Source organism: Solenopsis invicta, chromosome 8, assembly GCF_016802725.1.
Source record: "Solenopsis invicta isolate M01_SB chromosome 8, UNIL_Sinv_3.0, whole genome shotgun sequence".
In the NCBI taxonomy this organism is placed as follows: domain Eukaryota; kingdom Metazoa; phylum Arthropoda; class Insecta; order Hymenoptera; family Formicidae; genus Solenopsis; species Solenopsis invicta.
Window position 1 is genome coordinate 23,046,375 of NC_052671.1, and position 27,200 is coordinate 23,073,574.

The following is a 27,200-nucleotide window of genomic DNA, read 5'->3' on the forward strand; positions in this document are numbered from 1 at the left end:
AATGTTCGAAAAAGGCTTAAAATTTTCGTTGAAATGTCTACTTTTCGATGCAGTTTGGCCTTTTGGAAAATTCAAAATGGCGGACCTAATATCGCGGCTAGAATGAAAAAAGCCTTTGAAAAAATACATAGGCCCGTATTCATAGTCCAGTCTCAAGTCAGCACTTAAGACCGTCTTGGCGAAGATCGTCTTATTCGAATAAGACCGTCTCAATAGTAGTGCATTTCATAGTCATGACTTAAGGCGAGCTTGGCGAAGAAGTTCTTGCCCAAGTCGGTCTTATTTGACATAAGATCGTCTTCGCGAAGCAAATGCTCAAGCTAATGCTTATTTATGAATCGGCTGTTTCCGTGATATTTCCCATGAATCCTCCAATGGAAACATTGAATAAATTGAGCTAAACGGAACAGACCTAATATTCTCTTGAATCTGTTTCGTTCTGAATCTGTAATTGTCTGTAATTCTATTTATACTGTGCTATCAAGAATAAAAAAAGAATACTCAGGTATGAAATATTAATTAGAAAACGACATATCCGGAGATTGCTAATTTTTAATAAAACTACTTTTATAAAATTACTAAAATCAGCGAACTCAAGTATAACTATTATATCTGTTTTTATATTATAACCTCAACAGTAGACTCGATAATCTCGACTGTCTAACGAAGTTCGTTAGCCTGATTCTCTCACACAGTGTGAAAAGCATAAAAATTAATTCTGGAGATTCAGTAGAATTAATTTTTACGCTTTTTACATTGCGCGAGAGAATCAGGATAACGAACTTCGTTAGACAGTCGAGATTCTTGAGTCGATCTACTGTTAAAGTTATAATATAGATACAGGTACACACCACACACTTGAGTTCTCTCGTTTATATTCGTATGGGTAACTCAAGAATAAAGCCTTTTGATAGCCAAACCTGCAGACAAATTTTGAACAAAATATCCTACTGCAATTGTTAAAAGGCAACGAGTTGCTTGTGCGTACAAATCCTGCTCGATTTCTACAATCTGCTGATATGAGGGGTATTCCTTTTCATTCATGATGCATATATATTATTAATCCTTGCTCTTCATCGAGTTAAACAAGAATAAATGATGCATCATGCATGAATTAGAATGTATTCGAAGCATGTCAGTGGAATTTGTCACAGATTGTCACCAAACAGATCGAACAAGTGGCTTTGGTTTTGCAATCAAAATCTGATCTAATTTGTTGTCAATCTGACAGTAAATTGCTAGCAGATTGTTATCTAGATATCTGAATATATTTATGTATAAATGATTTATTTATATACTATTTTATATTCGGCATATGTTTTATAGGATGTCGTGTAACAATACTCAACTTACTGGAACTAACTCAAGTTCCAGTAAGAACAAACATTACACGCCCATGGAAAGGAAGGTATTTTTACAAATACTGGATTCTTACAAACATGTCATAGAATTAAAAAAAAGTGATGGTACTACAATAAAAGACAAAGACATAGCGTGGAAGGAAGTTTGCAATAAATATAATATGTCTGCATTAATTTATCAAGAGGTAAAAGTTATGACAATTGTTTAGTTAATACCTATAATAATAGACTTCATAATTATAGCGTAAAAATTGTATTATTTACTTGTACCTTTTTTAACAGAGAACTGTTCAGCAATTAAAAAAACTATGGACTAATATAAAACAAACACAAAGGGAAGCAATCACAAAAGAAAGACAAGCACGTATGGCAACTGGTGGTGGACCACCACAACCAGAAGCGAGTATTGATCCCGATGTTGCAAATATTGCTCCCCATTTAATGGAAACTGCGCCTGTTTTATTTTCTTCAAACATGTCGGAAAAAGAAATCGAAGGTAAGTCTAATAAATAAAATTTATATTAATAAAATAAAATTTGAATGGAATTTTATTAACATTTATCTTCACATTTTAGATAAACGCGAATTAACATTTGACATGGTATCCAATAATTACACAATAGATCTAATACCCGAACTAATTATCGAAAATAAACAAGACGGAACAAACAAAGAGAGTGATAACGATGTATTATTTGTTGATTGTACAAACACGCTCAATATAGAAAAAGGTATTTAATATTACACTTGTAACGGTACGCGGTTTCGGTCGGATCGGTGCGGTGCGGGAACTTCGGGATCGGACCGGATAAGGCTCGTCGGTTGGTCAGGTGTCCGTAATGACTATACCCAGTGTTGTTAAGTGCAAACGATAGAGAATGATTTATTGCTGATCAAGAGAAGAGCACAAGACAAGAAAGGAAAAGCGTTGACAAGAAGCATAAAATACATAGATCGTTTATAGAGATGATACTATCATAATACTACAGAGCTAATACTAGAGATAATAATACAGAGTTAATACTAGAGATAAGAATACAGAGCTAATACTAGAGATGATAATACAGAGCTAATACTAGAGATCATAATACAGAGTTATGCGGGTTGCTTGCCCGTACGGTCGGGGAGTCGCGGGACGCGGCGGGATTGGCTAACGCGGTGGCGTGAGCGTGTGCGCGAGCGCGAGTCGTTGCCGATGCGGTCGTCGCCGCGATTCGCCCGAGCGCGCCCCGTGCAAGTGGAGCGCTTGATCGACAGGTTGCTTGTGCCCTGTCGAGGACTAGGTTACAAGTTTTGTCGGTGCGGCAGTCAAGGTACTCGAGGACGACGGTGATTGGTCGAGAATGCTCGGCCGGTGATGATGACGAGAATGCTCGTCGAGGATCTCGGACGTGATTGGTCGAGAATGCTCGGCCGGTGATGATGACGAGGATGCTCGTCGAGGATCTCGGACGTGATTGGTCGAGAATGCTCGGCCGGTGATGATGACGAGAATGCTCGTCGAGGATCTCGGACGTGATTGGTCGAGAATGCTCGGCCGGTGATGCTGACGAGAATGCTCGTCGAGGATTTCAGGGTTGATCGGTCGAGGATACTCGGCCGGGGGTACCGACGGGGATGCCCGTCGAGGATATTTGAGTGCGACGAGAATGCTCGTCTTAAGGGAGCGATCGAGAATGCTCGGTCTGTGGACGGATCGGATAGTCGGACGGATCTGACTTGTGCGTTCCCACTGCCGGCTTATATATCCGAACGCGCGGCTGAGCAAGCCAATCCGCGCGTTCGGTCGGTTGAGCCGGAGTGGGAGCGTTACGGAACGCCACGGTCGGCGCGCGTGTCGCCGCGTGGTCGCACGGCGAAGTTCGGTCGTGCGCGCACGTGGCCCTCGACTGCACTCGGCGTTCGGTGTTCGGTGGACGGAACGGAGGCGCACGGACGGTGGAGGGGCGTATCGTTACATCACCCCCCCTCGTTTAAGTGGCGAACTTAGGCCACTACGCCGGGAATTCCCGCACGTAGTGGCAGCGGCCGGCGCGGTCAAAGCGCAGCGTGTACCGACGAGTCGCGAGTCGCACCTTGTACACCCGCGAGATCCGTGCGGCGTGATATGGCACGTGGATTATTAGATCCTCGCGTACTCGCACTGGTACAGACGGGGGAGTGTCCCGTGTGGAGGGTACGATGGCCGGTGTTGCTGGCGGTGTCCTTGGTGCCCTGGCTGGAGCTGCGGCGACTGGTGGTGCTCTGGCTGGAGCTGCGGCGACTGGTTGTGCGGTGGCTGGTTCCGCAGCTTTGACGGAGGGCCTCGCTGGTGCGGCTGGTGGCTGGCCATGCGGGTTCGGTGCCGGAGTCGAGGTGCTTTCCTCCTCTAGGTCGGAGAGCGTGTCCCCGAAAAGTTCCACTAAGCCGGCTTTCCCCCGCTTCTTTGGTCGTTCTGGCTTGGTAGTGCCGGCCGGAGGCGCAGTCGGGACGACAGCCGGCGGTGTTGGCCTTGCCGATGTCGCAGTCTTCCGACTTGCGGGTAGTGACGACGGCGGTCGACGCATCCCAGGCCGTGCTGGAGGTTCTGCCAGGAGTGCGGCGAGTTTCCGGGCGTTAGTGGCGGAGGACCGCTGGACCCGTACCCCTATTACCGGGGCGTCCTTCCTTGGCGCCGTCGCGGTTCGGACGAGGCACTGACGGGGGCCCGTCCTCTTGGCCTCTTCGATTAGCCCGTGCGATGGTGCTCGCACGCTGACGCCCCGACGCTTTGGCCGCTTGGTGGTCGCGTCTCGGATCGTCCTGGGCAGTCCGTGCGGGTCGGTGGCGGGAGGCGGTGCTGTTGGCAGTTGATCGGCCGTCTCCGGGAACAAGTCCGGGCGAGGAGGCACTATGGTCATAACTTGGGACCATAATGCCTCGAACTCCTCATCGTTGGTAGGCTCCGTGAGCAGTGCGTCTAGTTGTTCCATTTTTCAGGTAACTTTCTGCGGTTTCCGGATCGGTTGGTCCGCCTTATATACCTCTCCGGGTCTGGGAGAGGGTGCTCCTTCCCTCGGGATGGCACGGCTCCTGGACGTGATTGTCACGTGTTCATCTCCTGGCAGGGTCATCGGCATCGGATTCTGCTGTCTCATGGTTGCCGTGGGTCTCGTCTGCTCGGTCGTGGTCCGCACGGTCGCCGTCTGCTCGGTCGTCGTCTGCTCGGTCGTCGTCTGCTCGGTCGTCGTCTGCTCGGTCGTCGTCTGCTCGGTCATCGTCTGCTCGGTCGACGTCTGCTCCGGTGTGATCGTGTTGTTCGTCTTCGGTATCCTCTGCATCGGTCTGTTCGGCAACGGTTTCTCGTGTGCCCGGCTTGAGGTCTTGCACGTGGACTCGACGGTGCCATTTGCCCTGCGGGTCTCGGATGTCCACGATCACGGGCGAGTGTATTTTTCGGACTTCGAACGGTCCGGCATACTTAGGGGCCAACTTGGCGTTAAACCCCTGGCCCTTATTGGATAGCAGATGTTCCCGCTTCCATACGGTGTCCCCTAGTGCCGGTTTCCATGCGCGCCTACGTAGATTGTAGTGCCGCTCTTGCCGGTTGAAGGCACGTGCCAGGTTGGTTCGCACGACTTCGTAGGCCTCCCTCAATCGCTGTTGATTGGCGGTTGGCGCCGCTGCCGGTACGGGCCGTTGATCGCGGAGTCCGGTCGGTTCTTCCAATTCGCGCCCGTGGTTTAAATAGGCGGGCGAGTATCCGGTGGCGTCGTGCGGAGCCGTATTATAGGCGAACTGTAATGCGCCTAGTTGCTGGTCCCATAGGCGGTGGTTGTTCCCCACGAACTACCATCGTCTTGATCGTCCGGTTCGTTCGTTCAACGGGGTTGCAGTGAGGGGCGTAGGCCGGTGTGGTACGATGCTCTACCCCTAGTTCCTGCAACAGGGCTTTCATTGGTCGCCCTATGAACGGCCTACCGTTGTCTGAGATGACCTGTCGGGGACATCCGTGCCGGTAGACGATGCGGTCGGCGACGTATTGCGCAATGGTCGCCGCGGTCGCTCGCCGGAGTGGGCTTAACTCGACCCACTTCGTAAAACGGTCTTGCATCACTAGTAGCCACGTATGGCCACTAGTGGACCGCGGGAGGGGTCCCACCAAGTCCATCGTGACTTGCGCCCACGGCGCGTCGATATGGGATGTGTGTAAGAGTCCGGCTGGCCGTGTCTGCGCGTGTTTGTGCCGCAGGCAGCTCCGACAGTTTCGGACGTACCGGGCGATGTCGGCGAACATCCCCGGCCAATAGTAACGCCGCGCGGCTCGGGCAATAGTTTTCGCGATTCCCAGGTGCCCGGCGGTGGGGGCATCGTGCACCTGGGTCAGAATGGTCGGTCGTTCCGGTCGCGGGATGCACCGCTTCCACTGAGCCTCGGCCGGCTCGTCTTTGAAATCGGTCGAGTGAAGGATACGACGGTAAAGTCGGCCCCCCCGAATCTCATAGTCGGGGAAGTTTTCCGGGCGCCCACGCACGTGGCGGAACTGTCGGCGGTACCAGGTACATGCGGGCGGTGTTCGGTTGCAACACACGGAGGGCAGGCGGGAAAGCGCGTCAGCCACGCGGTTGAGCTTCCCGGCTCGGTACCGTACGTCAAACGAGTATTGTTGGAGCTCGAGTGCCCAACGCCCGAGTCGTCCGGTGGGAGAATCCATGCGGCGTAGCCACTGGAGGGCCTGGTGGTCGGTGATGACCGTGAATTCGTAGCCCTCCAAGTAGCCCCGCAGGTGTCGGATTCCCCATACTACGGCCAGGCACTCGAGCTCGGTCGCGCTGTAATTTTTCTCGGCTCCGTTCAATGAGCGGCTGGCGTAAGCAATGACGCGTTCGCCGTCTTCGAAGAATTGCGACAGGACGGCGCCTAGCCCGTGCTGGCTGGCATCCGTCTGCAGCAGGAATCGTCGCGAGAAATCCGGACACGCGAGGGTGGGTGCGGTGGTTAGCGCCTCTTTCAAGTTTTGGAAGGCGCGCTCCTCCTCCGGACCCCAACGCCACCGAGCGTTCTTCCGCGTGAGTTGGGTAAGGGGTGCCGCGATGGCGGCGAAGTTCGGTGTAAACCGTCGATACCACGAGGCCAGCCCCACAAACTGGCGGATCTGGCGGATGTTAGTGGGAGTTGGCCACTCGGTGACGGCCCGGACCTTGTCCGGATCGGTGCGGATACCTCGTCGGTCCACGATGTGCCCGAGGTACTTTAGTTCGGTGCGGCAGAAGTGGCATTTTTCGGGATTTAACTTTAGGCGTGCCTCTCGCAGGCGGCGGAACACCTCCTCTAGGTGTTTCAGGTGGTCGGCAAAGGTCGGACTGGCAATGATGACATCGTCCAGGTACACGAATACGTGCGGTTCGAGTTCGGGCCCCAAAATCCGGTCGAGAAGTCGTTGGAAGGTGGCCGGGGCCGAGTGCAAGCCGAACGGCATCACCGTGAATTGCATTAGGCCGCGACCCGGTACGGTGAAGGCCGTGATGGGACGGCTCTCCGGCGTTAGGGGGATTTGCCAGTACCCCTTCTCTAGATCGAGGGTCGAGAGGTACTTGGCTCCTCGCAACTTGTCCAGCGTGGGTGTGATATGCGGCAGGGGGTAGGCGTCCCGCTCGGTCACCTCGTTGACCTTCCTGAAGTCTATGCAGAAGCGGTGCCGGCCGTCCTTCTTTCTGACGATGACCACCGGGGAGCTCCACGCGCTATTGGAAGGCTCGATTACCCCGGCGGCCTCCATTGCGTGGACTTCCTCGTCGATGATCCGTTGCATTTCGGGGTTCCGTGACCGATACCTTTGTTTAATGGGGTGTTCGGTCTTTACACGGATATGGTGCACGGCCTGGTCGGTGGGTCCTCGAACGTGTTCGAACTTAGCCAGCTCGGTGGTTAGAAACGCCTGTAGGTCCCGCTCTTCCTGCGGTGTGCGTTCGGTCATCCCGGCGGTGACCCCATGCGTGGGTCGAGGCTCTCGGCGTCGTCGGGCTTGAGGGGGCGGCGGTGGTGGGATGGTGAGACCAAGCTTAGACCACAAATCCGTCCCAATTAGCAGGTCGCTCTCCAGGGACGGGAGGAGCTGGAACGTGTGCTCCAGCTTCCGCCCGGCAACGTGTAGCGGGAGACGGACTCGCCCCGGAGTGGTAGCGGTGGTTCCGTCGGCCAGGTGGATGGTCTCGTTCTGGACCTCCGGCCAAATGCGCAAGGTCTTGGCGTGTTCGGCGACCCGGCGGTTAATCATTGAGATCTCGGCCCCGGTGTCCAGCAGGGCCGAGAATCGGCGCGGTCCGACGCGCACCGTAATGTGCGGTCGCGGCTGGTATTTTATCCGGATGCGGGCCGAGGGGCGGACGCGTCCTCGGCCGGTGGCGCGTTTCCCGCTCGGGGATGGCACTCCCTAGTCAGGACTCCATCCTTGCCGCACTGCGAGCAGAACTTTCGGGCCGGTCGCTTGCAGTCGAAGCGGCTATGGCCGCGCTGCTTACACCGCCAACAGGCGGTGTTTCGGTCGTAAGGCTCAGCGGTGGTGGCGGCGGCCGTGGTGACTTTACGTTTCTCTGCCCGGTTCTCGCTCTCCTGCGCCTTGGTGATCTCCTCGAACTCGGCGGCCTGCTCTGCCAGGTCGGCGAGGTCGGTAGCGTCGGTGAGGCGCACGTAAAGTTTATATTCGGCCCTTAGGTTCTCATATAACCGGTCGACCTTCTCGGCCTGTGTGAACCCGCCTGCGCGCCGCATCATGGTTTGCAGGGCGGTCGCGTATTTGGCGTAAGGCTCTTTTGGTTGTTGCCTGCGCTCCTGGATTTCTCGGGCGAGCTTGGCCTGGTATCGTCGGGGCAGGTATTGCCGTCTGAGCGCGTGCGTAAAATCGGACCAGGTGTCCCAGCTGTCACGCTCGTTCCGGTACCAGGCCAGCGCGTCGCCCTTCAGAAGTTCGGGTAGGCCAGCCTTCATCTGACCGTCGGTATATCGGTACTCCTCTTGGAGTTCGGCTATCCGCTCCAGGAAGGACAGCGGGTCCCGGCCATCAAAGTGGCAACCCCACTTTCTCATTTGGTTCATCACCTTGCTATGGGCACCGTGGTCGGTCGCGTTTGTTAATTCGGGGCCTGGCGGTGGTACGGAGGGACTGGGCATCGCGACAAAATGATTTTTCACGCGGTGGCGGAGTTCCTCGGCGGTACCGGAGGCCTCAATCTGATACGATTGGGCCAAGACTTCGAGTTGCTCTCTCGGTAAGCGATCTATCCATTCTGTCAACGGCATTGTCGTATCTGGGTATAATCAGTCGGTCGTTTAAAACGGTCCCTGTTCGGGCGCCATGTAACGGTACGCGGTTTCGGTCGGATCGGTGCGGTGCGGGAACTTCGGGATCGGACCGGATAAGGCTCGTCGGTTGGTCAGGTGTCCGTAATGACTATACCCAGTGTTGTTAAGTGCAAACGATAGAGAATGATTTATTGCTGATCAAGAGAAGAGCACAAGACAAGAAAGGAAAAGCGTTGACAAGAAGCATAAAATACATAGATCGTTTATAGAGATGATACTATCATAATACTACAGAGCTAATACTAGAGATAATAATACAGAGTTAATACTAGAGATAAGAATACAGAGCTAATACTAGAGATGATAATACAGAGCTAATACTAGAGATCATAATACAGAGTTATGCGGGTTGCTTGCCCGTACGGTCGGGGAGTCGCGGGACGCGGCGGGATTGGCTAACGCGGTGGCGTGAGCGTGTGCGCGAGCGCGAGTCGTTGCCGATGCGGTCGTCGCCGCGATTCGCCCGAGCGCGCCCCGTGCAAGTGGAGCGCTTGATCGACAGGTTGCTTGTGCCCTGTCGAGGACTAGGTTACAAGTTTTGTCGGTGCGGCAGTCAAGGTACTCGAGGACGACGGTGATTGGTCGAGAATGCTCGGCCGGTGATGATGACGAGAATGCTCGTCGAGGATCTCGGACGTGATTGGTCGAGAATGCTCGGCCGGTGATGATGACGAGGATGCTCGTCGAGGATCTCGGACGTGATTGGTCGAGAATGCTCGGCCGGTGATGATGACGAGAATGCTCGTCGAGGATCTCGGACGTGATTGGTCGAGAATGCTCGGCCGGTGATGCTGACGAGAATGCTCGTCGAGGATTTCAGGGTTGATCGGTCGAGGATACTCGGCCGGGGGTACCGACGGGGATGCCCGTCGAGGATATTTGAGTGCGACGAGAATGCTCGTCTTAAGGGAGCGATCGAGAATGCTCGGTCTGTGGACGGATCGGATAGTCGGACGGATCTGACTTGTGCGTTCCCACTGCCGGCTTATATATCCGAACGCGCGGCTGAGCAAGCCAATCCGCGCGTTCGGTCGGTTGAGCCGGAGTGGGAGCGTTACGGAACGCCACGGTCGGCGCGCGTGTCGCCGCGTGGTCGCACGGCGAAGTTCGGTCGTGCGCGCACGTGGCCCTCGACTGCACTCGGCGTTCGGTGTTCGGTGGACGGAACGGAGGCGCACGGACGGTGGAGGGGCGTATCGTTACACACTGTATATTTGTGTTTTAGGTCAGCATAAAATTTCTTATAAAAAGTATATAAACAAATAATATACACACACATTATTATACTTCCGCATGTGTCTCATTTGTTTATATATTTCTTATAAAAATCTATAAAGTATATTCTATAATACATGTATATTATGTTTGCTGTTTAGATTCATTTAATACTACGAAGAAGGATAATACATTATGTAGACGAGAACAACAAACAGATATGCAAAATGAACAATCATCAAATATATTGGACGATGGAAAATTAAAACAGACACGTTCTTTGAAACGAAAAAGGAACGCAATAGATGAAACCAAATTATTAAGTACAGAAGAAATGTTACGTATGGAACGTATAAAACGAGTAATGGAACAAGATGAACAACTAGCACATATTAAAGAAAAACACGAAACAAATATGAATAATATGAAAGAAAATCATTTGAAAGAAATTAACAATTTAGAATTGCAACACTTAAAACAGATGCAAACTTTGGAAATAGAAATAAAACAAGCACAACTTAGAGCAATTGAATCCAGAAAGAATAAAGAAAATATTGATACATTTAGAATTTGAAATATATATATATTCTCATTTTTATATGTTCCATACATAAATTTCTCATATATAATTAAAATAGATATTTAATGTTTTAAAAGGAGTTATACATCCCAGATGTCAAATTGATTTTACTTTTTGTTTTTTATTTTCGTTATTATGACGTCAAAATATCGTCAGATGTCATTTAAGCTTATTATCTGCGATATATTTCAATAATATTTCTTGTTATTTTAGTTATAAATTAAGAAAATGCGTTTAAAGTTGTTTTTTCATTATATTTTATTATAAAATAATACTTTTACTTATTTTTTATTTTTTGTTGTTCACGGACAAGAATGTTTAACTAAATAAATCTCTTGTGATAAACATAGGTTTATTTATCAAGACGAAATCAAAGTTGATATTTATTTAGTCAAACGATGATTAGTTTATTTTACTCCGTGAAAGTTTACAGTGTATCAAAGACTGATCTATTTAAGGATATAGGATATAGGATTATCAGTATTATTACACGTTTACTGTTCAAGTAATAAGTTTATTTACAAAGATGACAAGCTTGAGAATTGAAAAATGTATGATGTTACTTATGTTTCAATACTTTTATTATTTTTATTACCAATTAGCCTATAAGTTAGCAAATACGTAATAGAATATGTAACACCTAAAAATGTGATACTAGTATACTGAACATTTTTTTTCAAATTATTGAAATATATGCAAAGTTACATTTCAAAACGACTTCACTCTCTCAGTTACAACATGACAAATTTCCAATTCCTGTCAGATTCTTCCAGAAGAATTTTAGTCTATATAATATACGTTAATATATATATATATATATATATATATATATATATATATATATACTATATTGTGAATACATTGAAATATAGAGGGCATAATATATTATACATTACATATACTACATTATACATATACTACATTGTTTTTCATATATTTCAAATAAAATTTTAACTGCAAACGTATTTATTAAAGTAATTTTAAAAGACATCAAGCAGGACAGATTAAAAAATTAAAGATAGAATGTATAAAACAGATAATAAATCAAGAACAAGAATTAGCACATTTTAAACAAACACACAAAGAAAGAATAGCTAAATTGAAAGAAGAGCATTTAAAAGAAGTAAATTATTTACAATTGCAACATTTAAAAGAAACACATAAGATAGAAATACAGATAAATAAAGCAAAACTTAGGATTATAGAATGTCAAAGTATGAATAAAGAAAATATTCAGCCAGACATAATTTTTGTTCTTCATTTATGATCTGTTATCTGTTTTTTGTTACGGTGTTTTAAAATATTTTAGGTTTAAATATGTTACATATATTAAATGCTTCATATTTAAATAGTAATAATGTTTATTTTTTTCTTTTTAATTTGATTATTTTATGTTTTATTGTGTGTATTGTAAGTTTTCAGTTCAAATTACTACTTAATTTCAACGATATAATACAGTGTATGACATTCAGTTAAAAATAAAATATATAGAGTTATATAAAATTATATAGAATTTTATTACATTTTAAGTTTTTTATATCCTTTAATTCTAATATAATTCTATCTATTAACTAATAAAAAACGATACAAACTTATTATTTAATTATAACAAATTAATCTAAGTATTTCTTATAAACTATATTTATAAATGTTATAATTTGAACAAACTCAGTCATGCAAACAATCGTTCGATTAGGGCATTTCGAACAAGAAAACCTTCTCCAGGTTGCCAGTGAGGTGCTAGCGGAACTTCATCGTGTTCATTTATGTTTTCTATTCCTCCTTCTTCTTCTTCTTCTTCTTCTTCTAAAGTGTCGTTAAAAATCAAAGAAAGATTATGAAGGACTGCACATGCTGTAACAATTGTTGTGGACGTTAGCAATTTTGTTTGAAGACCTCGTGACAAGCACGGAAATCGACGTTTCCAAATTCCAAATACTCTCTCAACGATTCTTCTAGTTCTCCCATGGATCATGTTATAACTGCAAAAAAATATATTTAAATTGAGTTAAAATGTCAAAATTGCTGTAAGAGCCACGCGTTAGATGTTATTCATATAGAACAAAGTTTTTGCAATTAATTTTGATACCGATGTTGCAATACATATATCACGCCTCACAATAGTGTGATGGTATGGTAAAATTTTTAACTCGACAGGCTGCATACGTTTCGACCCTCGATTTGGGTCCTCCTCGATGTAGTTACTCATGCATAATTGTGTCTTCATGGTTTTTCGTCAAGGGTTAAAACAATTTAATAAAACCCTTGATGAAAAACCGTGAAGACACAATTTTGTGCATGTGTAACTACATGACAGTGATGAGCTAGAGAACAAGTTAAGAAAACGTGAGGCCTATGACTTTCAGTACAGCGAGAATTAACATTATTTGCACTGAGAATGACTCAAATCGAAGGTCGGAATGTATGCAACTTGTTGAGTTAAAAATTCTGTAACCGTTATACTATTGCGAGGTGTGATATATTGTAACATCGGCATCCAAATTGTAAGAAACTTTTATCCGCATATGTTACATCCAGCGAGTATACACACACACACACACACACACGCACACGCACACACACACAATATTATATAGCGTATAACTATAATATGAAATAAATAATTTTTAAAGCACAAAAATCAAAATGAAAATGACAAGGTATTCATGAAATTTTTACGAATTGAAAAGGCTATTTTTCCTTAAATGTTTAAATATGTTTTTTTAAAACAATTGACAAAACAAACAAAAGAAACAGAACATTCTCAAATCAAATATACATATACATGCATACTAAACCTTATTTGTTCATCGGTGGCAGGATTAGCAACAGGTGTGAGCAAAAATGGTAAGGCTGGATAACCAGCATCTCCAACAAGCATTCCGTCTAATTCATGTTGACTGTATCTCATGTATATACGCGAATTTTGAAAAATTCGACTGTCGTGCTCACTTCCTGGCCATTCTGGAACTATATCTAGAAATTCAGTACGTGGTCCAACGACAGCCTATACAAAGAGAAATATGAAGTAAATTTTAACAACTAAAAATATCTTAATAAAATAAGTCTTACATACATATATATGCATGCATGAAAAACAATAAATAACAGTACAATTGAAATATTTAGGCATTTTCTTTATTGTATATAATATGTGATAAATATATTATGTAATTAAAATTGTTTTAAAAAAATACATACTTGAACGTTTAAGGAAAAATAGCCTTTTCGGTTCCTAAAAGTTTCACCAATGGCTTGAAATCTGGAATGTACCAGTCGAATGTGACAACAGTCAATTGCTCCATCAATACAAGGAAGGCCTATGGCTCCTGGACCATACCCAAGCTCTTTGAAAAGGCGTTTATTTTCTGAACGTGATTCTTGCGTGGATGGCATTTTTATATATCTATTAATATGACTGGCTAATAAAGTGGACACTCTAAACACAATTCGTGACACCGTTGATTGTGATATTGTTATAATATCCCCTAAAACAAGCTGCAAAAATATGTATTTATTAAATCATTTAATAACTTATTTTTATATTATTGATATACGGGTGGAAGTCTTTTGATCACGTTGCGATTGAGCACAGCTACTCAAAATGCTTGAACAGTAGAAAAACTCTAGGCACCGGGTGCTGCGAGTGGCTGTGGTCAATCGCAACGTGGTCAAACGAGATACTCTCCTGACATATATTTATGTGTACACACACACACACACACACGCACGCACGCACGCACGCACGCACGCACGCACGCACGCACGCACGCACGCACGCACGCACGCACGCACGCACGCACGCACGCACGCACGCACGCACGCACGCACGCACGCACGCACGCACGCACGCACGCACGCACGCACGCACGCACGCACGCACGCACGCACGCACGCACGCACGCACGCGCACGCACGCACGCACGCACGCACGCACGCACGCACGCACGCACGCACGCACGCACGCACGCACGCACGCACGCACGCACGCACGCACGCACGCACGCACGCACGCACGCACGCACGCACGCACGCACGCACGCACGCACGCACGCACGCACGCACGCACGCACGCACGCAGCGCACGCACGCACGCACGCACGCACATGCACGCACGCACGCACGCACGCACGCACGCACGCACGCACGCACGCACGCACGCACGCACGCACGCACGCACGCACGCACGCACGCACGCACGCACGCACGCACGCACGCACGCACGCACGCACGCACGCACGCACGCACGCACGCACGCACGCACGCACGCACGCACGCACGCACGCACGCACGCACGCACGCACGCACGCACGCACGCACGCACGCACGCACGCACGCACGCACGCACGCACGCACGCACGCACGCACGCACGCACGCACGCACGCACGCACGCACGCACGCACGCACGCACGCACGCACGCACGCACGCACGCACGCACGCACGCACGCACGCACGCACGCACGCACGCACGCACGCACGCACGCACGCACGCACGCACGCACGCACGCACGCACGCACGCACGCACGCACGCACGCACGCACACACACACACACACACACACACACACACACACACACACACACACACACACACACACACACACACACACACACACACATATGTGTACGCATAAATGTATGTCAATAACATGAAAATAGATTATAAAGTTATAAGTTATTAGTTATAATTATTATATGTATAATTATTATATGTATGTATATATAAAATTTGCATACTTGAAAACTTGCTGTTGAATAAAATCGTAAACAAATTAATAATTGGAGAACAGGCGGTATTGGCAAGCCTCGATTATTGATTTTAGCAAGTCCTTCCTCCACCAGAGGTAAAATGCCAAACATGACGGAATTTTTACAAAAACGGAACCTTCTTTTAAATTCTGATTCACTATAGAAATCAAACGGATTTCGATAATCACGGAAGTATCGCTTAGGAACACGTATCGCTATTTCGTCGTCTTCATCTTCTTCGTCAGATGAAAAATTTAATTCAGCTATCGCTAAATCTCTCAGATTATCCAAATCCATTATCAAAACAGTAAAAGCAGTTTTTGTAGAACTCTTATCTGTGAATATACAAGGTTTCAGTAAAGAAACAAAATGCTAATTAAAGTTTGCAACAGTTAGATGTAAAATAGAAAGAATAAAAGTTGGTTTATAATAGCCATAATCATTAACTTAGGCCGGTATCGTTCAAATTGAAAGATAAGAAACCTGTACTACCGTTTATAATGGCTAGCAATAATATGTTGTTTTTAGCTGTAACAGAAAAGTTAACTCAACTTTATCTTTACTGGCCTACGGCTAATGAAAAGATTAGAAAAAAGTAAAATTCGTAAGATGGCAGTATATAACGCGCGGAAATACTAAAAAAATTTAAGTCTTTACTGATCTGTGCCATTGTCGATATTAAACAATTAAAAATTTAATACTACACTTACGTGTCTTCCACGGTGATGTCTCTCAGTGTGCGACAATAATCCACATTCCACACTGCCTGAGCGTCTTGAATTGAAGATGCCAATAAAATAGCTCCCAGTACCATTAGTTTCCAATTGGCCGGTGTTTTGTCTATCTTTTATATAAGTAATTAGGCGTTCAAGATAAATGCTATGTTACATTCAGCGACGTTTGTCGCAATCATTTGAAACACCGTCTGTTCCCTCTGAAAGATAAATTTGTCATTCAAGCATCGAGTAATGTATCACATGCAGGAAAGTCTTTTATTGATCTGTGCCATTGTTGATATTAAACAGATGAAAATTTAATACTTATAAAAGAATGCAAGCACTTTATTGTCATCACTACAGATCAATTAAAGTATGACCGGAGCAACTAAACTTTATCACACGTACCACTTAACCTCCAAAAACCGTTGCTTAAGTCGACTTCGACCTCGACTTGGCGAAGATCGTCTTGTTTAGCCGTACGTACGTCATACAAGACGTCTTATTACGACTATGAAATCATAACTAATAAGATAGTCTTAAGTCTGTTCTTATTTCGAACAAGATCTGTCCATGAATCATGACAAGACCGAACAAGACGTTTCCAAACAAGATCGTCTTGGACAAGTCTTGTCTTGAGATTTTACTCAAGCATTTGCTTGATTCATGACTATGAATCTAGAGGGCATCTTAAGACCGTACTTAAGACGATCTTGGAACTAAGTCACGACTATGAATACAGGCCATAATAACGTGAATAAATGTGCAAGATATGACGTAGCAGAGGTCTAATCCTTATGTGTAAGTGTGTGAGTGTGTGTGTGGGGGGGAGGTGGGGGAGGGGGGATACGCGCGCTCATACGCGTGCGTGTATAAATGAATCACGTAAAAATCCTTGCTCAACATGGTCTGGCTATCAAGACATTTTCATACAAAATTTCGAATCATTTCATTATCCTTGTCCTGAAAAAGTACGTCACAAAAAACCTACGGTACAGAAAATACTGTTCTTTAAAAAACATTTTCTCCACAGAATAATAGTAAGATTACTTAAAATTACTTTGAAACTTATATTATCCCTCATAACATTTTTTACAATTGCAAATGTTGGCAACAGATTAGTTAGTAGAAAAACCGCAAACAGAAAACATACTTTGTTATAGTCAATTATGGTAGCACACTTTTGCTAATATGCAATAATCTTGGTAAAATATATGACAGAGTGGTTAACAGTAAACAAATGTCGAACATATTGATGACAGACTGTTAACAAACGCCAAGCAGTTTTTTTATTGCAAATAGTGTTAGCAAACATCACGTAAAAATGCAGCAGCATCTGTTGATCAAAATACATAAGATTGACAGTCGATAGCGAACAAGTCAATCGAATATATTGACGACATATTCACTGCATGAACCCAAAAGATCTATCTTTAAAGTCGTACACCTGCGAGTAGTACGCGGTATCGCCGCTAGATGGATGTGGCAGTGCTTATATCTCGTACATAAAAAACTTCACATATGGAATAAAAGGCACAGCAATATTTTTTCATTTTTCAAATTTTCTCGTCTTGTTTTGGATTAGAGAACCTCATCACAATACATTTATTAGTCACAGAATTTATCGAGTTAATTAATTATAGTTTGCAATTCAGTCAATCAATAAGTTTTTTTATGTTAAATAGAATATTCAACTCACGTTTTTGTCTCTTCTTTATCGACTTTTACTTTTTCTACAATTATTCCGATTATCTCTTACCTGTACCACATCCAAAATAAAAAATGTCGGCTAAATCTCGTACAGATAGATGTATGAATCCATTCAAGAAACTTGGTGAAAAAGGACATTGTGGTAAAGATTTACGAGTGATACCAAAATTCATTCGGGACAAATTTCCTGAGATACCAACTAATTCTAAAATTTGTTGTACATGTAGGAAAAAAAGTAGGACTGAATATGTTGATATGTCTTTAGATGAATCTAATGATTGTGTCACAAATATGGAATGTGATGGAAGCTCATTAATAATGGATATTGATAACTCAGAGATTTCTTATAATGAAGATAACATTCGATCACCTAGAGAAATTGAACTGGAAGAAATTCTTGATGGTCTTAAACAAAAATTTTCCACCTTGAAACACAATAATCCTTTAAGGGTGCGAATTCTCACTATAGCTCCGTCGTCTTGGAGTGTGAGAAAAATAGTAAAAGAATTTGGTGCATCACGATATTTAGCAAAAAAATCTAAGGAATTGAAATTCAATCATGGCGTATTAGCTGATACTACTAAAAGAGTTGGGAAAGTTTTACCGCAAACTACTGTTGAAAAAGTAATTGAGTTTTATATATAGTGATATAAACAGCAGGATAATGTCTGGAATGAAGAATGCCATTTCCTTAATAAATAATAATAAACGGATAATAGTGCAAAAATGTTTTTTACTATTAAATTTAAAAGAACTGCATGCCTTATTTAAAGAATCCAACCCAAAATATGATGTTAGCTTTAGTACATTTGCTAAACTTAGACCTAGAAATTGCATACTCCCTGGGGCTTCTGGAACACATTCCGTTTGTGTTTGCACAATCCATGAAAATGTCAAGTTAATGATTGATGCAATTGATGTACGGAAACTAACAGAAAATATAGACAAGCCACCAATTATAAAAATTGTTTGAATGAAATTATATGTAAGGAATCGAATCCTGATTGCTATCTTGATAAATGTGATCAATGCCCAGGTACTACCGAGCTTTCTACAAAGCTTTCTAAACTATTGGACGATTCATGCATTTCCCATGTTCAATGTTCTTTATGGACCGGAACTGATCGATCAACTCTATTAACGCAACAGTTAAAAGTTGATGAGTTCATAAACGAGTTATGCAACAAATTACAAATTCTGAAATGTCATTCATTTATCGCCAAACAACAAATGCTTTTCATTTCAGAAAAAAAAAGAGAATCTTTGTGAAGATGAAGTAATTGTCATGTTTGATTTTTCTGAAAACTATTCATATGTTTGTCAAAATGCCTCACAAGCATTTCACTTCAACAATGATCAGTGTACTGTGTTTCCTGTTATTTACTATTATAAAGAAAATTCTGAATTGAAGCACAAGAGTAATGTATTTTTATTAGAGAGTTTGAAACACGATACTGCTGCCGTTTACACTGTATAAACATTATTAATTCCAGAGATTTTAAAAAATGTCAAAAATCTTAAAAGAGTATTATACACGGATGGGGCGAAACAGCATTTTAAAAATAAATTTCAGATTGCTAACTTAGAGCATCATAAACATGATTTCAATATTCAAGCAGAATGGCATTACAGTGCGACTGCTCACGGTAAAAGTGCTTATGATGGCATTGGTGCTACTTTCAAAAGAGAGGCATATAAAGCAAGTCTTGCTAAACCACAGGATGCAATACTAACATCTCAAGTTCTTTTTAATTGGGCTAAAAAACATTTCAAAAACATAAAGATTTTTTATTTACAAAAAACTGACCATGAGAAGGTAAAAAGAAAACTTAAGAAGAGATTTGAAACTGCACCGCCTGTACCACAAATTCTTAAGAATCATGGGTTTATAGTTGTGGACGAGAATAAAGTACTAATCAAAAGGTATTCCAATGATACAAATGGAATACTATGGCAGTTATGAGAACAAAAGTAAGAAATATAGGATAAAAATAAAAAAATATTTCATGAAACATCTATCTACATATCTATATACAGACACACATACACATACACGCACACACGTACACACGTGAGAGGCAAGGGAACTCACGTAAATCAAGCACCCCAAATGTGAGAGGCAAGGGGACTCACGTAAATCAAGCACCTCGAATGTGAGAGGCAAGGGGACTCACGTAAATCAAGCACCCCGAATGTGAGAGGCAAGGGGACTCACGTAAATCAAGCACCTCGAATGTGAGAGGCAAGGGGACTCACGTAAATCAAGCATCCCGAATGTGAGAGGCTAAGGGATTCGCGTAAATCAAGCATTTCAAACATAAGAGTTAAAGTGACTAATATAGATCAACTATCTCAAAAAGAGGAATATAAGTATAGTATAAGTTTCAAAGTAATTTTAAGTAATCTTACTATTATTCTGTAAAGAAAATGTTTTTTAAAGAACAATATTTTCTGTACTGTAGGTTTTTTGTGACGTACTTTTTCAGGACAAGGATAATGAAATGATTCGAAATTTTGTATGCAAATGTCTTGATAGCCAGACCATGTTGAGCAAGGATTTTTACGTGATTCATTTATACACGCACGCGTATGAGCGCGCGTATCCCCCCTCCCCCCACCTCCCCACACACACACTCACACACTTACACATAAGGATTAGACCTCTGCTACGTCATATCTTGCACGTTTATTCACGTTATTATGTATTTTTTCAAAGGCTTTTTTCATTCTAGCCGTGATATTAGGTCCGCCATTTTGAATTTTCCAAAAGGCCAAACGGCATCAAAAAATAGACATTTTAACGAAAATTTTAAGCCCTTTTCGAACATTTTATCTCAAAAATTGAAATGGGCAGCAGGGGTGGCCTTTTTGACGGAGAATGCCCCATATATATTATTATAATTATTTTAAACCTCTATGGTGTTATAATTATTATTATTAAATTAAAAACCCCATTGCAATGATCGCTGTCGATTTGCAAAACCTGCCACACTATTAAAGATCACATGCATAGATATACATACAATCCTACAGCTTCAATTATGTCAATTTAACCGCCTTATTATTTTACGTATCATTTTTCGTCTTTCAACGTATTTATAAAAAGAAAATATACATAAATATACACTACTCAAAAGAAAATAGGGAACACTTTCCAGACACCAAAAATTAGGCTATTTTCAAATAACTGTAACTCGGTGAAAAATCATCGTAGATAAAAAATAAAAAAAGCATTTTGAAGCTTGAAGATCCAACTTTAACGCTCTATCAGCAGATTTTCAAAATTCTTTTAATTTCCTTGTCTTATGCAGTAAAAAAGCACACCCTGTTTTGTTCCTTAAAATTTCGTATTTTTGACACTTTGCAGCTCGACCAACAAATTTTTTTCGAACAATTCAAGTAAAGCTTCATAAACTACAACATTTTGCCTACAAAACGCTTTTTTTAAAATTTCTCTACGATTTTTTTTGACCGAGTTACGCTACTTTGAAGCTAAACCCGCATTTTTTACAAATGATATCCGTACTCCGTGAAAAATCATCGTAGACAAAAAATCAAAAAACCATTTTAAAGCTCGAAGTTCCAGCTTTAACATGCTGTTAATGGTTTTCAAAAATTTTCTCAATTTCTTAGTACTATGCCCCAAAAAAGATACACTGTTTTTTCCTTAAAATAACGTATTTTTAACAGCCTGTAGCTCAATAAAAAAATTTTTCTCGACAAATCCAATGCAAGTGCCATAAAGTATGACATTTTCTCTACAAAATGCTTTTTTTAAAGTTTTCTCTACGATTTTTTTGACCGAGTTACAAGACTTTGAAGATATACATTTTTTACAGTACATTTTTCCGAAAAATGACGTCTACCGCCGACATTAGCATTAACCAATGTGCACCACGTGGAGGTTGTCGGTCGGATTTTTGCACATCGTGTGTGTGTGAGTGTGTGTGTGTGTGTGTGTGTGTGTGTGTGTGTGTGTGTGTGTGTGTGTGTGTGTGTGTATGTATGTATCACAGCAGAGATAAGGACCCCGCAGTTCGTCACTTCTGCAGTATTTAATGACTCCAAACCCTCTCTGCTGTGTGTGTATGCGCTCGCGCGCATGAGAGTTCAATAGTGTGTATTTCCTCCTCTCTGATCAATTACTGCTTGCAAGCGTTCTCACATATTTATACATCTTGCAATACGATCTTGCGGAATGTTGTGCCAAATTTCCGTTAAAATTTCTCCCAATTCTTCTAAATTTCGCGGCTGTTCCTCGCGACGCCTTAATCGTCGTTCCATTTCATCCCAAATGTGCTCGATTGGATTTAAGTCCGGGCTATTGGCGGGATGATTTAACAGTCTAATTGCGTGTCGTTGAAAAAAACGTCGCGTTATATTCGCCGTATGAGGTCGAGCGTTGTCCTGCATAAAAATAAAGTTCCGACAGGTTCGATTTAATAGCAAAACGTGTGGTCGTAGAATATCGTTGATATAACGAACACCCGTCATTGCCGGAGGTGGCAGGATCACTAGATCACTTCGTCTTGTAAGTGATATACACCCCCACACCATCACGGAACCGCCGTTGTAGGATCGTATTGGCATAACGCAACGTCGATCATAGCGTTCATTTCGTCGATGCCAAGTACGTATACGAGCATCATTGCCATAAAGGCAAAAACATGATTCGTCGGAGAAATATACATTTCTCCAATCCTGTGAACTGTAAACATATAGTCGTCTTAGTCTAAAAAAAATCTCTTTTTAGACAAAGATGACCATATGTAAACATTGCATGCTCAATACAATAAAATTTTGTTTAGTACGCCGGCGATTCTCGCAGTGTGATAAGCGACACGGAATTTTCAAAATGCCGCGTAGACATTTATCGGCCGTAGAAGTTGCACGCATAATTGCGCTTTTGCAACAAGGTTTTAGTATGCGTTATGTGGCGCAAGATATTGGTGCATCTGTGTCCGTAGTGAGTAGAGCTTGGTTACGATATCAAGACACGGGAAATTACACGAGACGTGAAGGTAGTGGTCGTTCTCGATTAACGACAAATAGACAAGATCTAGCCATTGTTCGTTATGCATTAGAAAGACGAATAATTACCGCAAGAAACATTCGTAATGACATTCATTTGCGCCATGTGTGCGAACAAACAATTCGCAACCGTTTGAGAGAAGCCGGTCTTCGTTCTCGTGTTCGTGCACAAGTACCAAGCTCCACTCGTACATCGCCAAGTACGTTATCAATTTGCGCGCGATCACATAAATTGGACCGCTAGGGATTGGAGAAATGTATATTTCTCCGACGAATCACGTTTTTGCCTTTATGGCAATGATGCTCGTATACGTACTTGGCGTCGACGAAATGAACGCTATGATCGACGTTGCGTTATGCCAATACGATCCTACAACGGCGGTTCCGTGATGGTGTGGGGGTGTATATCACTTACAAGACGAAGTGATCTAGTGATCCTGCCACCTCCGGCAATGACGGGTGTTCGTTATATCAACGATATTCTACGACCACACGTTTTGCTATTAAATCGAACCTGTCGGAACTTTATTTTTATGCAGGACAACGCTCGACCTCATACGGCGAATATAACGCGACGTTTTTTTCAACGACACGCAATTAGACTGTTAAATCATCCCGCCAATAGCCCGGACTTAAATCCAATCGAGCACATTTGGGATGAAATGGAACGACGATTAAGGCGTCGCGAGGAACACCCGCGAAATTTAGAAGAATTGGGAGAAATTTTAACGGAAATTTGGCACAACATTCCGCAAGATCGTATTGCAAGATGTATAAATATGCGAGAACGCTTGCAAGCAGTAATTGATCAGAGAGGAGGAAATAGACACTATTGAACTCTCATGCGCGCGAGCGCATACACACACAGCAGAGAGGGTTTGGAGTCATTAAATACTGCAGAAGTGTCGAACTGCGGGGTCCTTATCTCTGCTGTGATACATACATACACACACACACACACACACACACACACACACACACACACACACACACACACACTCACACACACACGATGTGCAAAAATCCGACCGACAACCTCCACGTGGTGCACATTGGATAATGCTAATGTCGGCGGTAGACGTCATTTTTCGGAAAAATGTACTGTAAAAAATGTATATCTTCAAAGTCTTGTAACTCGGTCAAAAAAAATCGTAGAGAAAACTTTAAAAAAAGCATTTTGTAGAGAAAATGTCATACTTTATGGCACTTGCATTGGATTTGTCGAGAAAAATTTTTTTATTGAGCTACAGGCTGTTAAAAATACGTTATTTTAAGGAAAAAACAGTGTATCTTTTTTGGGGCATAGTACTAAGAAATTGAGAAAATTTTTGAAAACCATTAACAGCATGTTAAAGCTGGAACTTCGAGCTTTAAAATGGTTTTTTGATTTTTTGTCTACGATGATTTTTCACGGAGTACGGATATCATTTGTAAAAAATGCAGGTTTAGCTTCAAAGTAGCGTAACTCGGTCAAAAAAAATCGTAGAGAAATTTTAAAAAAAGCATTTTGTAGGCAAAATTTTGTAGTTTATGAAGCTTTACTTGAATTGTTCGAAAAAAATTTGTTGGTCGAGCTGCAAAGTGTCAAAAATACGAAATTTTAAGGAACAAAACAGGGTGTGCTTTTTTGCTGCATAAGACAAGGAAGTTAAAAGAATTTTGAAAATCTGCTGATAGAGCGTTAAAGTTGGATCTTCAAGCTTCAAAATGCTTTTTTTATTTTTTATCTACGATGATTTTTCACCGAGTTACAGTCATTTGAAAATAGCCTAATTTTTGGTGTCTGGAAAGTGTTCCCTATTTTCTTTTGAGTAGTGTATATATTTTTATAAAATAAAATAAAAAAAAATATATATAATACATATATATATATATACGAGGTGTGTTCAAAAAGTATCGCGAATTTTGAATTTTCGCGGGTTACGTATATTCGAATTTCGATCTTTTTGTGGCGTTATGTTGGTACTCATGTCTCTCACTTATGCCGACAAGCTCGGCCATTTTGAATGTTCACTTAATTGTTGACAGCTGCTTTGCTTGCACGTGTTTTGGATCGTCTTCGATTTTTACCTATTCAAAAAAATGGATCAAAGAACCTGTATCAAATTTTGTGTGAAAAACGAAATTAAGTGCGCTGATGCATTCCGAATGTTGACTGTGGCATACGGAGAAGCTACCTTGGACCGAAGCAACGTTTATCGGTGGTACAAAATGTTCTCAGAAGGCCGAGAAGATGTGAACGACGAAGAGCGTGCCGGACGCCCGAGCACTTCAACAACAGACGAAAAAATTAATGAAGTGGAGAAAATGGTATTGGCCAATCGTCGAATCACCGTTAGAGAAGTTGCTGAGGACCTAAACATATCGATTGGCTCGTGCCATTCGATTTTTATCAATGATTTGGGCATGAGACGGGTCGCTGCGAAATTCGTACCAAAATTGCTCAATTGCGACCAAAAACAGCATCGCATGAACATTGCTAATGAGATGTTGGACTCTGTCCGCGACGACCCAAATTTGCTCCAGAGGGTCATAACTGGTGACGAATCGTGGGTTTATGGTTATGACGTGGAAACCAAAGTTCAATCATCTCAATGGAAGCTGCCGCACGAACCAAGACCGAAAAAAGCACGCCAAGTTCGGTCGAATGTGAAAGTTTTGCTGACAGTTTTCTTCGATTGCAGGGGCGTGGTGCATCATGAGTTCTTGCCACAGGGTAGAACGGTCAATAAGGAATATTACCTGCAAGTTATGCGCAATTTGCGCGAAGCAATCCGCCAGAAACGCCCGGATTTGTGGAAGAACAAAAATTGGCTTTTGCACCACGATAACGCCCCTGCTCACACATCGTTGCTTGTGCGCGATGCTTTTTGGCCAAAGCAACACACTAATGATGCCGCAGCCACCGTATTCCCCAGATCTGGCCCCCTGTGACTTTTTCTTGTTCCCTAAACTGAAGAGGCCCATGAAAGGACGACGTTACGCTACGCTTGACGAGATAAAGACGGCATCGAAGGAGGAGCTGAACAAGATAAAAAAAATGATTTTTTGAAGTGCTTCGAAGATTGGAAAAACCGTTGGCACAAGTGTATAATATCTCATGGGGATTACTTTGAAGGGGACAAAATAGATATTCATGAATAAATAAATAATTTTTGAAAAAACACAAAATTCGCGATACTTTTTGAACACACCTCGTATATATATATATAATACATATATATATATGTATATATATATATATATATAATATATATATATAATAATAATTATAAATCCATAAAGGTTTAAAATAATTACATAGTTACTACTATAAAAAAAGAACCGCAATAGTTATCGGTGCGATTTCAGAGCTAAATTATAAATTACAATTTACATAGTGGTGGGGTGTTCTATTGCATAATTATTAATTGCTATGAGTATTGAGGCAAATAGAGAAAAATATTTCTTAATATTTATCATGATTAGTTATGAAAAGTAAAACTAATATTATTTTTGATTGTATTTTAAACGTTGATTTAAATATTAATTTAATTTTTAGGAGAAATATTTTTTTTTTTTTCTCAATATTTGCAATTATTTTACAAAATTAAATTTTGTTATTTTATATAGGGTGAGCTGTAGTTCTTGCAAGACTGCACATGAAACTTCGTTGTTGTTCCTTAGCGGGGAGATGATTTTCCTCCTTTAAGGCAGTCGTCAATTCTTCGATCTAGTTGGTCCAATGACTCGGAAGCTGTTGTTATTTCTTCGTACAAAGAGGGGCTGAGTTGCTTAGCTCTGATAGTGATTTGCTGAGCTTTTGGTCTACCACATTGTATGCAATTACAAGTTCGGCTGTATTGATGTACCGAACTAAATGTTTGGCTTAGATTTTCAACTTCGATATTAGAAGTTGATGAAGCTTTTGACAATTTTGAGTGTGAGCCTTTTGACTTAATGCATTGCCATATAATGAAGCAAGCTATTGCTCCAATGATTAAGCCCCTTTAGAATGAGGGCCATGATTCTCCAAAGAAAATAGTATAGCTGCGCGAAATTATCGCCCGCAGCAGTACCTGAAGCAATTGCAGGGGTGGATCTTCCTCATTGATGCTTACTAGTGTCCAGTATTAGTGGTGTGGCTATACCATCCGGACGAGATGGGTACTGCGCCCAGACATTTTTGAGCTTGAATATAGCAACTGTTTCTGGACCGCACGCAATCTCAGTACCAGTTGCAGAGATTGTGCGAGTTTTAGGTGTCAGGTACATAGGCTCATTGCCAACTAGGATTGATAGTTCCAGAAAGCAATTCTCAGTAGCTCTTTGTTGTACTGGCACTGGAGTACATTGATAGATTTCAACAGCTTCTCGTCGGATGTGAGCAGAATATCCTGGTCCACCGGTGTAAGCCCATTGGTCTGTATCCATGTGTGCAATTTGCATGGCAGCTTGCAATTCGGGTCTTTTGTTTATACATTTATTTAGTAATAATTCCGAATATATTGCCTTAATACTAATTTTAATATAATTA

The 27,200-nt window shown here is 42.7% G+C and overlaps 2 protein-coding genes across 5 annotated transcripts; one reads left to right on the plus strand and one right to left on the minus strand.

Annotated features, from left to right (window-relative positions):
• The first annotated feature begins 226 nt into the window (after positions 1 to 226).
• Positions 227 to 11,190, plus strand: LOC105204347. 3 transcript variants are annotated; one of them, XM_039452604.1, is made up of 5 exons: positions 227 to 505; positions 1,327 to 1,546; positions 1,644 to 1,857; positions 1,937 to 2,092; positions 10,058 to 11,190. In XM_039452604.1, exons 2-5 carry the CDS (start codon positions 1,328 to 1,330, stop codon positions 10,468 to 10,470), a joined length of 1,002 nt encoding a protein of 333 aa, XP_039308538.1. In that variant the 5' UTR covers positions 227 to 505; position 1,327; the 3' UTR covers positions 10,471 to 11,190. The 3 variants fall into 3 exon arrangements, with proteins under 3 accessions (XP_039308538.1, XP_039308539.1, XP_039308540.1); XM_039452605.1 differs by lacking the exon at positions 227 to 505 and adding an exon at positions 535 to 1,026; XM_039452606.1 differs by lacking the exon at positions 227 to 505 and adding an exon at positions 535 to 843.
• A 629-nt stretch (positions 11,191 to 11,819) lies between these two features.
• Positions 11,820 to 16,685, minus strand: LOC105204346 (putative nuclease HARBI1). 2 transcript variants are annotated; one of them, XM_039452602.1, is made up of 7 exons: positions 16,352 to 16,685; positions 15,938 to 16,161; positions 15,720 to 15,755; positions 15,216 to 15,562; positions 13,678 to 13,974; positions 13,275 to 13,483; positions 11,820 to 12,458 (listed from the first exon to the last, which is right to left on the minus strand). In XM_039452602.1, the coding sequence occupies exons 4-7, from the start codon at positions 15,522 to 15,524 to the stop codon at positions 12,149 to 12,151; spliced, it is 1,125 nt and encodes a 374-aa protein (XP_039308536.1). In that variant the 5' UTR covers positions 15,525 to 15,562; positions 15,720 to 15,755; positions 15,938 to 16,161; positions 16,352 to 16,685; the 3' UTR covers positions 11,820 to 12,148. The 2 variants fall into 2 exon arrangements, with proteins under 2 accessions (XP_039308536.1, XP_039308537.1); XM_039452603.1 differs by lacking the exon at positions 15,720 to 15,755.
• Positions 16,686 to 27,200: the final 10,515 nt, after the last annotated feature.